This window comes from Lynx canadensis, chromosome B3, assembly GCF_007474595.2.
Source record: "Lynx canadensis isolate LIC74 chromosome B3, mLynCan4.pri.v2, whole genome shotgun sequence".
NCBI classification, from domain to species: domain Eukaryota; kingdom Metazoa; phylum Chordata; class Mammalia; order Carnivora; family Felidae; genus Lynx; species Lynx canadensis.
Genome location: NC_044308.2, coordinates 144,318,461 through 144,331,816, shown reverse-complemented (window position 1 = coordinate 144,331,816; position 13,356 = coordinate 144,318,461). Strand labels below are relative to the sequence as shown.

Genomic DNA, 13,356 nt, shown 5'->3' with positions numbered 1-13,356 from the left:
AATATCTGTGACCGAGTGACTTTCATACTTTGACCAACAAGAAAAAAACCCAGAACCCAAAACAGCACACCAATCGATGTGGCAGTTTCCCCATGAGATTCAAGCGTCACACTAACTGATGAATTCATTACTCCCTCTGTATAACCATGCAGGGTGCTGGGAAAAAGCTGTAGGATTGATTCATGTACCGAATCAAAAAATAAGAGAGGAGAATTACATACGTCGTGGAGAACCAACCCAGAACCGTCAAGACCTGGCGTCTCTCCACATGGGCTCGCGAGGCTCCTGATTCCCTTCCTCCTCAGGTCACCAGGAGGGCCGACTTCTCCCTTTATTTCCTTTGGAGAAAAAAGATGCTAGTAATCACAAAATGCTGGGATCCACGCTAAGGACAAAGTGGCCCCAGGCCTTCATACACTTTCCATTTGCTTTTGTTCAAGTTGGTGGCGGAGGCAAAAACATTTAGTCACTGCCTTAATTTGAGTCTTAAATACAGCATTAGGAGACAATGGAAGACTTTACTGAGAAAAAGTGAATTTTTAATTATCTTGTGAATCTACTTAGAAAAACACAAGCAATGTTCACAACTATAAATTTAAACCTTTTGCACTAAAAAAAAAAAAAACACAAAACAACAAACACAAAACCACAGGCATGAACTGTAAACCTGTATTAATTATCAACTAGTCTTAAGGTTAAGGTTAATTCTTAGTAGTAATTCAGTATTTTCCTCCTTGGCAATTTTAATGTTTTAGCACCAAATGATCTCCCACAGAGGTACTCGTAACAACTCTGGCTGCCAGTGTAAGGAGATGCTTCCGTATGCACTACTTCACACGCACAGTCCACGCTCACACCACACAGACAGGAGGCCCGTGGCGATGATGTCACACGCTGACTTTCAGGGCAATGGAAATAAGACAGAGGGCACGCGTGTCACACATCTTTAATGTAGTGCATTCGTAGAAAAAAGGCCAGCTTCCGCTCCCAGGCGTGCTCTCGTCCTTGTATTTTAATATCATGATTTAGAAGATGCAGACGTTATTACCTAAATATTACTCTATACATTTCCATCAGTGTTCAGGAAAACACTTTAAATTGCTACTTAATTTACACCGTAATTACTGGGTTACAGCTTTAGCTCGTTGGCAATTTTGGAAGCAATATTTTTGAAAGCTATGGATGTCCCTGATATCCGCTTAAACCGGACCCCGTTCAGAGACAGTCTTGGCAGCTTGCACACCTCCATCTCCCACTGCACGAGGTTCTCCGCGTGCCCATCACCGTGGACACAGAAGAGTAGGAAGCGTTCTCTCTGCTCATAGTCGCAGTTATTGGCATCCAGCACTTTGCGGATCTCCCGCATCATGTCACTGGGGTCCATGGAACTAGTGGTTTTCATGCTCCAGGTAAAGCGCAGGGAGCGAGGTTTTGCTTCTTTGTTTTCCTCCTTTTGCTCAGCAGATACGTTGCGACTGAAATGCACAGTAGCAGGTTTATTTTTAATTGCACAGAGAAACCAACCTTTTCTGTTACAGCTAGCTCATAATCAACATCTTCGATGTAGCATGACTGACCTCCACATTTTTCTTGCACAGGCTCACATCTGATTATCTGTTCCTTTACGGAGAAGTATTCATCTACCACCCACCCCCGGACTCCCTTCCAAATCATAACCCATACAGGCAAAATTCTACCTGGCTGGAAAATCTTCATCAGCCATCTATATTTAATAAAATTAAGAAGATAATTTGTGAAACAGAATCCTTGGAGATCAGCAAATTACATGGCGGAGCGCCTCTCCAAAAGCCCAGCTCTCCCCTCTAGGCTGACTGCAGGCGGCAAGGAGCCGAAAGGGCCCCCCAGAGGCCCAGCTCAGGGAGGATGGGTCGGCAGGCCAGTAGTACCACTTTTCTTTTAATTCAGCTCATCATGACCTTTCGCTGGAGATGGTACTCAGGATAGCCAGTGACTCCACATGGTTCAAAATCACTTTCCTTGCAAATGGCCCCCCCCCCCCATGCTGAGTACACAGCTGGGTGCGGGGTGGGCTGTTCTCAGTTCCCTCCGCCCACCTGAATATTTTTCCATTTTGTTAAAATTCTGATGTCACAGTTAAAAATAATTCTTAGATGACATTATCTTACTACTGAAACAGGAAAATGAAACGTTAAAGCTTATCTGCTGCTGAGCACTGAAACCACCGGTGTGAATGCAAGCTGTATCGATGCACAGAGTGTAAGCTGTGGTCCCAACATCTAAGAGGTGATGTCATAGCAGGGTCCCAGGCACAATTCTCTTGGGAACCCCAAGACCAGGTGTCTACTATCCTGCCATTCCCCAGCATTTAATCATTGCCACAAACCCGTTATTTACACTCTCACGTGTACATCTGAATGTTTCAATTAGGAAGGTGAACACCTAACACTCTTGTGTATTAAAAACACCCTGCAGGTGCATGATAAATACACTTAATCCAATGGCAAAATCGGCAAATTCGCCAAAGCTGAGGGTTTGGGGCTATAGGTTTTACTTTAGATAGAGCTGCCAGGCTGCTGGTAAAATAATCAATTTGGTTCACACCCACTAAAGTTGATCAGGAGCTTCCTGTGTATAAAATGCTGTTTTAGGTACTAAATAGGTTACAAAAATGAGCAAAAGCTCTCAGGCTGCGTTGGGGTTGAGGGAGGGAAGACTGCAACTTAAGGAAATAGCACTAGCACAGGAAAGGTATGAGCACACCATGAGGGGGCGGGGGCAGAAAAGACAGGTAGGGCCCTCTAAAGGGAGGAGGGCGGGGAAATGAGGAAATGGGTTCCAGGAGGGAGGGGCATCTGGGAAGAGCTACCAAGAGCCCACAGAATTCCAATACAACGGGGGTGGGGAAGGAGAGATCGTGTGCTGAGCAGAGGGAGTATCATTAAGCAAAGGCAAGGAGGTGTGGAAAGCACAGAATGTGTTTAGGGTATAATCAAGTGTGCAGATGGACTGGAACTGGGGGCACAGCATCACCCCCACAACAGCCGCTGAGTACTTGCGGGAAGCAAATAGGACAGCTGGAGCCTGCTTGAGGCTGGGATGGGCAGGCCTGGGGTGGGAGTGCTGCCAGGCCGTCATCCGGGCGGGCACTCTGCCTCAACCGCGGTGGGGAGGGTGGGGGACGCCAGGGCTGCTGAGGCCACCCAGGGTGGGTCAGGTAATGGGGCCCCTGCAACTTTTCATTCAGAAAAGTCACATGATCAGAGCTGGGCTTCAGAAAGAGCAGAAAGAGAGCAAATGGGTTAACGGGGACCCAAAACAGCATGGTGGCGACTGGTATGGAATGAGCCTGAGTAGAAAAGACCCAGAACCATGGCAGCCTACCTGGGCCTATCTGGCGAACTCCCCCACCCCCGGACTTGTGTAATGAAATACAAAATGATCTACAAAATGTAAAAGCAAAACATCTGACTGCATAATTTTTCTTCAAAAAAACCATCTAATTTAAAATATGAAAATTCAACTCCATATTCTGCTTTCATTCCTTGAGAGCAGGATGGTGCAGGAGTCATGGACACAGCAAGAGTGCTCCTACTGACTCCCAGAGCTCACTTCAGGCCATCAGCCCCCAGGCAGGAGGGCGGCATATTTTAGCACCCAAATGCCCAGTGGAAGCCCAGTGGAAAGGCTGGACCTGGAAGGCTTTCACCAGTGGGCAGCCATGGCGCTCTGGCGCCCTCAAGTGGCCACTAAGAGGTGGCAGCAGCGACAGGCTCCTGCTTCACAAACCACACAACGGGACTCTGCCAAGCAATCCCTACATTGAGAGCAGGGATCTGATGCGGGATAGTCAGGAAAGAGCATCGTCTCTGCCACAGACACGAGGTAAATACCTATAAAATATTTTAAGTAAAAATCATTCCCCTCACCTTGAGCCCTCATATCTCCCGTTCCTCTCATATTCAGTTGGAAGCCTCAACGAACAGAATGCAGAAGCACAGAGAAATGGGAAAGAGAAAAGAAATCTTACAGACCGATACACGACCACCCACATACAAACACAGACGTCATAATATGAACAAATCCAAAGCACTTGGGGTCACCAGCCAACTCTTGTTCAGCTCGTAGTCTCCCAGGGGTGACCGGCCCAGGCCGCTGTTCTCTGTGCGAGCTGGCAGGCAGGCTGGGAGGCCGACCGCGCACCGGGCATCTCTGCCTGGCTCTGGAATTGGAGGTCTGCTGACTTTTTAATACCTCCCCCAAAGTGTAATGGTTTTTAACTAAAAGGAAATGAATTCTATCAGTTAAATCCTACATTCAACTACAAAATTTTCTGCCCGAGGAAAAATTTGCTGGGAAGATTAAAATCATCACGGAGTGGAATTTCCCATAGGAGGAAAGCACTCTTCCCAGTTTTTGATAAAGAGCTCACGTTCACACAGCCTTTCAGTGACCCACTGATTTCATCAACATAGAAAAAAATCCATAGCCTGGCTTTCTGGACACATGGAGGCCAAATGGCAGATTTTCTACCTCATTATGTGTGTGTTGTTAGTCTCCTGACTCGTTATCATCAAAACATATTCACCTGGTAGGAATATGATTTCTTACAGTGCTTTAAGTAAAAGTAATGAGACACACTTTCTTCAGGGGTTGGTGGAAAGTGGCTTTTAGAATACTACTCTTCAACTCTCTGAAAATATTAAAGCATTTCTGCTCTACAGCTGCCCACATCTTAGTTTCTAAAAACCTCAAACTAAATGAGGCTGTAGGTCTGAATTTTATGCTTGTTTCCCCCATAAAAATATTAGCTAATTTCCCGGTCATTTTAAAGCCTTCTGCAGATTCAATCCTTCATGAAATAAAAAATGGCAACAGTTACCACTTACCTTCTGCATGCCTGAGGCCAACCATTAATTGTACATTAATATTACTGAACATTGCATTCTTCAAACAGAAGCATGCTAAGTGTTATTAGTATGAAGACAGAATTATTTGGATGCTAAATAATTCTACCAAAGAAAGACAATGCACAGAGCATGCACAGGCCTGTTGTTATGTGGGCGCCTGACAGAGTCAATCTACTTCTTTCCGAGGCTCCTTACAAAGAAGTAAGTATGTAGTTCTCAGCAGAAAGTTTAGTTTTTAAGAAACAAAACAAAACAAAACAAAACAAAAACAAGGCTAGAAAGCCAAACCTGATGTTAATTGCAGGAGCCATTTTGGGGTAAGGATTGAAAAATAATGTGTATATATAAATCCTACCTTTTGATAAACCTGAATGACATGTTTCTAAAAGAAATTAAGCCAAAAACAAAATTAACAAAAATGACTTGCACAAATTAAATAGAAAATCTAGTCAATTATAGAGAGAAAGAAAAACAACAAAACAGGGCTCCTCTTCTGTCCAATGAACGATGAAACAGTGACATTTGTTGAAAAAGTAAAATTACAGGTAATCGAGTACATGATCTTTTAATTTTCTAGAAATATAAAAAAATCTGTCCTTGTAAGAAAAAATTTAGCAGTAAATATTGACATTAGCTGTAATTAAATTTAAAGGTTCTTCAGATGGATAGACTTTAAGCTAATAAAATCCAACATTCCATGTTAAAGAAATGACTTAAGTCATGTGCAATATGATAGTAATAAAGTAACTATAGTAATAAAGTAACATTTCTTGATTCTCTTCAGAATATTCTATGAACAAAAATCTCACCTTCTATACAACATTAAAAAGTTCATTTTAAAATGTTCAACCATTAAGAGAACCATTACTTATTTCAGGAAGACGATTTAAACATTAACAGAATGTCTGTTACAGTGGTATCACATAAATCACTTCTTAATAAAACAGTAAGTTACTGCGGTTTAAAATGAAGTGGACTTTTCAGAGTTTTAGACAGCAAAATGAATGGAAACAAAATGGTAACAACGGGGGTTTCATGTTTATGTTCTGTGTAATAAAATGGAGTAACTGTATTTAGAAGTAACTTTGCTCATTAACACTTAAGGAGATGCTGAGGTTGTACTGAACAGAATCTGACAAAAGAAATTCCAAACTACCCATCAGGCTTGTACGATCATGTGGTCAGCATTCCTGGGCGAGCGCAGGCTGGCCTTGTCAAACCATTTCTGAAACTTCCCAGTTCTGTGACTGAACACAGAATTCAGTCTGAGTGAATGAAGTAACGAATTCCGTGGGTCGGTTTTTCTAATTCTGGTAACTTTGACATTGCTTCAGATGCTGCCCAATTAAAAAACAGCTAACGACTGTAGGTAACAGCCAACCACTTCATAATCAGATCAGAAGTGGTCCACAGAGGGGTCATATGCAGCAGAGAAGATCATGCATGTGACAGGATTTTGTAAATAATTAAGCACTACCTAATAAGGCAGGATTATTCAAAAGATTATTTTAGTTGAAAATTGATTAAAAGGCCTTTCGGTATTTTCACTTCCCAATTTTCTGCCTGAGAAAGGTCAGGGTTATTGGTCAAGCACCCAACTGCTTTTCCTCGCTTTTTCAGCCACGAATCCCTGAGGTATAAAGAGGAGGAGCAGCGGGACTGAGGCTCTCTACTCCTGCCAGGCCCCGCGGACCAGCGCAAGGCACACAGAGGCACCTACATCATGCCTGGGCTGTTCTGCCTATAGGGTAGGAGTGACCCTGAGAACCCTAAGCAGGCCAGGCCTGGCCCCAGGAGAGAGAAGCCTTGCTCCTTCTGACTACAAATGGCTTCCGAGGTTGGAGAGCACACAGCTCTCCAAAGCCACACGTACCCAGGGCAGAGTCAGAGCCAAGAGAACACAGGCTTCCTGGCGGAGGATCTCCTCCCACCAGATCTGAGCAGGTCTCCGACGCAGCACCTGAGTGAGAACACCTGAGCCTCTTTTGGGCACCAGGACTCTGATCTTAGCCATTTATTGTCAGGGCAGGATAAGCAGCCGACGCTGACAGCAGCAGCAAGAAGAAACGGACCACCGCTAAAGTACAGTAACCAGGGAAGACTACAGACCTCAGTTTGCAAACTTTAACAAACAGAAGACTACCTTTCAACGTTTATTTATTTTTGGGACAGAGAGAGACAGAGCATGAACGGGGAAGGGGCAGAGAGAGAGGGAGACACAGCATCGGAAACAGGCTCCAGGCTCTGAGCCATCAGCCCAGAGCCCGACGCGGGGCTCGAACTCACAGACCGCGAGATCGTGACCTGGCTGAAGTCGGACGCTTAACCGACTGCGCCACCCAGGCGCCCCCAGAAGACTACCTTTCTGTAAATCTTTAGGGGTGGAAATTGCCTGAAAATGTAAAGTAAGATGACCCCTGAGACTTTTTTTTTTTTTTTAATTAAACCAAGAAATCTGTCTCCAATTTTAATTGACATGCATGAAATACACTAAATTAGAGAATGAGGGACAAGGATTCCAGCCTACACTATCCTTGACCGTTCTGCTCTGCAGGGCAGCACACACAGTGTGTCCTGGAGGGCCTCTTCTGGAGGCACCTTTCTGGCTCAGCATTTTTTGGCTGTAGAATCTTCAACATGTGCCTTAAACTCTCTGAATCTCATTTCCAGCTTGTTCTACACAACAGTAAGAGTATCTACTACACAAGGTGGACAGTGGAGATTACGTGAGTATGTGAGAATGTGTTTGTACGTATGTGACACGTGCATGTTTATCAATGAGAAACAAGTATAGCTCTATACATCTAAGGACGCTTATCTACCTTAACTTAGCACACAGGAAAAATACAGCACAGAGGCAGCAATCAGGGGTGCCCAGCTGGCTCAGTAGGAAGAGCACGTGACTGCTGATCTTGGGGTTGTTGAGTTTGAGCCCCACATTGGCGGTAGAGATTACTTAAAAATAAAATCTGTTTTTTTTTAATGTTTATTTTTGAAGGAGAGAGAGAGAGATTGAGAGAGAGAGAGAGAGAGAGAGAGAGAGAGAGATACAGACAGACAGACAGTGTCAGCAGGGAGGGGCAGAGAGAGAGAGGGAGACACAAAATCCGAAGCAGGCTCCAGGCTCCGAGCTGTCAGTACAGACACTGATGTGGGGCTTGAACCCGTGAACTGTGAGATCATGACCTGAGCCAAAGTCAGACACTTAACTGACTGAGCCACTCAGGTGCCCCAAGATATTTTTTTTAAGTTTATTTATGTATTTATTTTGAGAGAGAGAGAGAGAAAGAGAGAGAGCGAGCATGAGAGGGGAGGGGCCGAGAGAAAGGGGGACAGAGAATACCAAGCAGGCTCCATGCTGTCAGCACAGAGACTGATGCGGGGCTCGAACTCACAAACCATGAGATCATGACCTGAGGTGAGATCAAGAGTTGGATGCTTAACTGACTGAGCCACCCAGGTGCCCCGCCATCCCCCAGATTTTATTTCTAAGTAATTCCTTCACCTAACGTGGGGCTTGAACTCACATCCCCAAGATCAAGAGTCTCATGCTCCACTGGAGTGCCTGGGTGGCTCAGTCGGTTAAGTGTCCGACTTCAACTCAGGTCACGATCTCAGAGTCTGTGAATTCGAGCCCCGTGTCGGGCTCTGGGCTGACGGCTCAGAGCCTGGAGCCTGCTTCAGATTCTGTGTCTCCCTCTCTCTCTACTCCTCCCCTGTTCATGCTCTGTCTCTGTCTCAAAAATAAATAAACGTTAAAAAAAAAATTACAGTCTCGTGCTCTACTGACTGAGCCAGCCAGGAGCCCCTGACATATGACGTTTTACCTAAAGAGCCCATCATAGACCAAAGTGTAAAGACACAGAACTAGCTGACCTGTAACTAGATCTCAGACAGACCTGACTGATGCATATCCCCTCTGCACTCAGGGCTCTTACAGGGCAAAATACCTGTCGACATGAAGCTCAGTCGGGAAGGCAAACAGCCAGGTGAATGACACCAGGCTCCGTCTCCTACCACCCAAGTTTTGGAAACAGATTCCATTTCAGCCTAGTCCATAATGAAGCAACTAGGGGACAGGGAGGCCTGGGACAGGCCATGGGATGATCCTAAAAACAAGGAATGAATTATTCTGGGGTCAGCAGACTCTTCCTGGATTGAGCTCCCTGCTTCTTTTACTGGTCACGAGTGGGTGCCCCAAACTTGGCAAAGTCCTTTAGACCACTCTGCCCAGTTTGGAAAAGGGGGTCTCAGCAAAGGAGCCGAGAAGAGAACAAGAGGCCGCTGTAACTTCTGGCACCTATCTGGCCTCCAGCCAATGATAAGAGACAGCAGAAGTCCTCCTAACTTGGTAGCCATGTCCTGACAATAAGCAGAGTACCTGGAGAAAGACTAAAAATACTAAAAGAACATAAAAATACTGGACGAATTAAGGAGACTGAAAATGCGGTATTTGGCTTACAGGTTAAATTCCAAAAATGGAAGGAAACACAGCAGGCAGCTGGTGAGCCACAGGGGGCGCCAGCTAGTTCAGGCTTGGAGAAGACCCCACTGTTGTTCTGAGTAAAATACAGATGAAAAGAGGGTCTGCAGCGGGCAAAGCGGCAGGATGCCTTGGACGTACTAATCCTCGGTGAAGCTCAGTGTCGAAGAAATCTCTCCTGGGAGTCCTGAAAGTGCAGGGGCCCTCAGTCTCCTGAGTGTGGGCCCAGCTGGCGGTGCCTCGGCCTATGTGTTTATGGTGCAAAGGGGCACTTCCTCCTCTCATAGCCATTAGTGATTCTAGGCCTTTGCAGCCTCCAGATGAGGTTATGGAAATAAAGTTCAAAATACCTCAAGGGAAAAAGTATCACATGAAGGATTTTATACACAAACAGATTTACTATATCTTGGTGAGAATAAATCAGGAATTTTATCCGCCAAACTGTACCGTTTAAACAAGTTACTTTGTTCTTACTATAACTTACTGAGACCAAGAGAGAACAGTTTTTAAGATTTAGACCCTAAGAAACTTAGTGCTCCTCAGAGATGCTGGCACGACATGAGAGAAGAGAGGTCTCTCTCCTCTGCGTCCAGGCTGGCCGCACCGCACACTGTCTTCCTCGGGGACGGCTTCCGAAGTGCCAGCTTGCACTAAGCTGCAGTAACCATGCATGTGGGCAGATGTGTGATCAAAAGAACAGTAATTAAAGAGAACGACAACCTCCCAAGTGCTAGAGGGACTTCTGATGTCGGGAAGACTCTGAGCTCTGTAATTCCTATTCTAAAAGGTTTTAAAGTATAAAGTTCTATATATAAACCAGAAAAACACGAGCTAAAGACAAAGTGGAAAGTATCTGGGCAGCCGCGTCACACGACAGAGACGACGTTTCTCCTTTTGCTCTTACATTGGCTGCAAACAACCAGCACCACCTGGCACTTACCTCCTTGTGAGTTTTGAAGTTAATTTACTAAAAAGATTAGTGGAGCCTCGGCTTCGAGTCTGCGACAGTGGTGTGGCTTCGTGGGACAGGCTGGGCGAGGCAGGTGGGCCGTTATACGTGGCAGTCCGCCGCTCCCGGGGCTGCCCGTGGAAAGTGCTGCGGCTGGCGGTGCCCCGCGGGAAGCGGAGCCGGTCTGGGGTGGCTGCGCTGCTGACACTGTGCGTTGAAGCAACGGGAGTCCTCGGATCAGGAATAGTGCTAGTAGGGCAGAACAGAACAGACTCACTCTCACTGTCACGTGGTTGGCAAAAGCCCAGCTGTGTGGCAAACATGGCGCACGACAATCCACGATCCCAAAAGACACCTTTTGTCCTCAGTGGACAAAATCAGTTCTGATAAATCTAGACCCAAGGCAGTATTTTATAGAACTCAGGACCAAAAGGCAAGTTAAATAGGAAAGGGTATCAAATAGATGGTATATAATGAGACAGAGCCTCGTGGGGTTTAAGGGAATAGGTCGTACATATTTTCAAGGACAAGATTAATGCAGGGAAATTCTAGGACACAGAATGGCTAACTCAAGCTCTTTCCCTTTGCTTCCCTCCTCAAAGTGCTTATGTGCAAGAACCCTGCCCCTGTGAAAGAAAGAAACATGAAATGAACAGGCAACTAAAAAGTTTTAGAGACATACAAATGGCATGTTTCCTGTGAAATTCCACATGCTAAGAGCACTGTGAAGAGGAGGGGGATTTCTTACGCCTTCTGTAGTATGCAAAGGCACAGACGACCAAGGACACCGTGAGACAGGATGTGCTTAACTAAAACCACACACAGGAAGAACACCTGTGGACGATAGATAGTAACACATCGCGGACTATAAAATCCATAGCACAGAATGAAGCAGCGGTGGGTACACATCAGTTTCACAAGGAATGTGCACTTTTCTTACACAGCCTCACATTTCCCTCCTTCACTGTCTATTGGAGGTACCATCATCGGAGGGGTGCCCATAGGCTGGCATGGACATCGACCTGATGTCTCACCCACTGAGGCAGGGCTAGCTGCAGAAGCGAACACTTCTGTCAGGCTGGGAGGGGGGTTGGGATCAGGCAGAGGCAGAAACAACAATATGATGGCACAGTGACAGAAAAAGTTATCTGCTATTTAAAGCACACACCTTCCTCTTAACCTTGTTTTGGGGATTCTGTAGCAATTACTGACCTGTAGCTGCCTTTCCCCACCCCACCCCACACCCCCGCAAATAAAGTAAAAGATTTATTAGCCTTTTAAAAAAGTGTTTGTTTATTTTTGAGAGAGAGAGAGAGAGAGAGAGAGAGAGAGAGAGAGAGAGAGAGGCAGAGAGGAGACACAGAATCCGAAGCAGGTTCCAGGCTCTGAGCTATCAGCACACAGCCCGATGTGGGGCTCAAACTCACAAATTGTGAGATCATGACCTGAGCTGAAGTCTGACACTTAACTGACTGAGCCACACATGCGCCCCAAGCTATATTAGCTTTAAGGGCGGGGGGGGGGGGGGGATGACATCTTACTTGTTTGAATATTTAGGTGAGGGGGCAACATTTTCTGAGCTGTGTACAAAATAAAGCCTTTCCTAAAAGAGATGTCTCCATTCAAACTGAACTGGTTGAGTGAATCTATAATATGAGCACACCTTGCTTTCGGCCTGTTCTCCAAACACACAGACATATTTTAAATGGACTAGTAAAATGACACATATAGTAATTAGTTGCTATTTATCAAAGTGTCCTATGCTGTTTCAAGATAGATGAGAATCTTCCTACGCAAAGGACATCCCCTTCTTTATAAACAACAGTCAAAATTCTTAAGGGGTCAACAGAACCCCTTTTTTCAAGGCAGGAAAACTATTAAGAGTAAATTAACTGTTTGCAGACAGAGAAAAAGAATGATGGACATGGCTGGATGCCTGCAGCTTCTCCCCGGCACGGAGAGACGAGCCGCGCCCTGGCCACTCTGCTTTAATTCCAGCTCAAGTCATCTTGCCCTTGGAGCTCCGAAGAGGCAGTTTCTCTCCTTGGAGGAGAGCCGGGGACTCAGGACTCAGACCCCGTGTGTCAGTCTGCATATACGCCCCCACCTCTACCCCAGGGTCTCTGCACCTCTCCCCTTCTCTCCCACACGGACCTATACCTCAGTGCCTGTCTTGGCTACACACTTCCCAACCTGTCCAACATATAGCCATGAACGTCCCAAGATGCAAACCTGACCTTGTCACTCATCAACTTACAGCCTTTCAAAAGCATGCTGCATCTTCAGGACAGACTTCAAATTCCTCACCCTGGCATCCCGGTCACACCCTCAGGTACCCACAGCCCAGCGGCGCCAAGCTGTATCTCCAGGTTCTACCTTCTACTGTCACCTCTGGGACTTGACTTTCTGGAGCTCCTAATGATGTGCAATCCCTTGGTCATGCATCAGGTCAAATAACTTTCACAGGAACTATTCTCTGTGCCTGGAGTGCAGGCACCTATTTTCATCAAAATTCAACCCAGAGGTCACCCTCTCCATGAAGTCATCCTCTCCCATCAGGAGTTTATCATTCCCATTTTGTACTGAGTATGTGCCCCTGGCACCCTGTGCTACCCCAGTGACCTTTCCCTGATAGAGTGTCCTGGAAGCATGGTGCTCAATGAATGCTCTCCCGAGAAGTTAACGAACTGGAGTTCTCACAGTCCTGACACTGGGGGGAGGATGGGCACTTTATAATAAATTGCTCAAGATTTGTGTGTCCCTGCATTTCTGTTTGAGAATTCTGTCTTCTGACTTGGGAGAATGGCTCTAATATAGTCCAAGAACTGAAAATGAGTACCTTATAAAGATAAAAAGAGATTCAGTTTTGTGTTTTTGCCACTCAGCACCTACTTTTTATCCTGTGGCAACGACACTTGAATTCTGCTATTAGGGAAGCAAGTTCCTAGGCTCTGGATGTCAATGACTCCACCCCAGGGTTTCCCAGCCACCCTGGTCAGTGACAGACTTAGAGACAGGCACATGGCCAAAGCCAG

The 13,356-nt window shown here is 45.8% G+C and overlaps 1 protein-coding gene and 1 long non-coding RNA gene across 10 annotated transcripts in view; both read right to left on the bottom strand.

The window, feature by feature from the left end:
• Nucleotides 1-517: 517 nt before the first annotated feature.
• MARK3 (microtubule affinity regulating kinase 3) overlaps nucleotides 518-13,356 on the bottom strand; it is a 116,098-nt gene continuing 103,259 nt past the window's right edge. For 6 of the 9 annotated variants that reach the window (XM_030320071.1, XM_030320068.1, XM_030320070.1 and 3 more), the window contains 4 exons: nucleotides 10,313-10,570; nucleotides 5,245-5,271; nucleotides 3,909-3,953; nucleotides 518-1,475 (listed from right to left, as the gene is read on the bottom strand). In XM_030320071.1, the coding sequence (XP_030175931.1) occupies nucleotides 1,130-1,475; nucleotides 3,909-3,953; nucleotides 5,245-5,271; nucleotides 10,313-10,570 (676 nt within the window). In that variant the 3' untranslated portion in view covers nucleotides 518-1,129. The remainder of the gene's footprint in view (nucleotides 1,476-3,908; nucleotides 3,954-5,244; nucleotides 5,272-10,312; nucleotides 10,571-13,356) is intronic. The other 3 variants (XM_030320073.1, XM_030320074.1, XM_030320069.1) reach the window with 2 other exon arrangements.
• Nucleotides 6,207-7,821, bottom strand: LOC115516904. Its single transcript, XR_003969703.1, has 2 exons — nucleotides 7,251-7,821; nucleotides 6,207-7,032 (listed from the first exon to the last, which is right to left on the bottom strand). It is a non-coding gene; the product is annotated as an uncharacterized LOC115516904 (long non-coding RNA).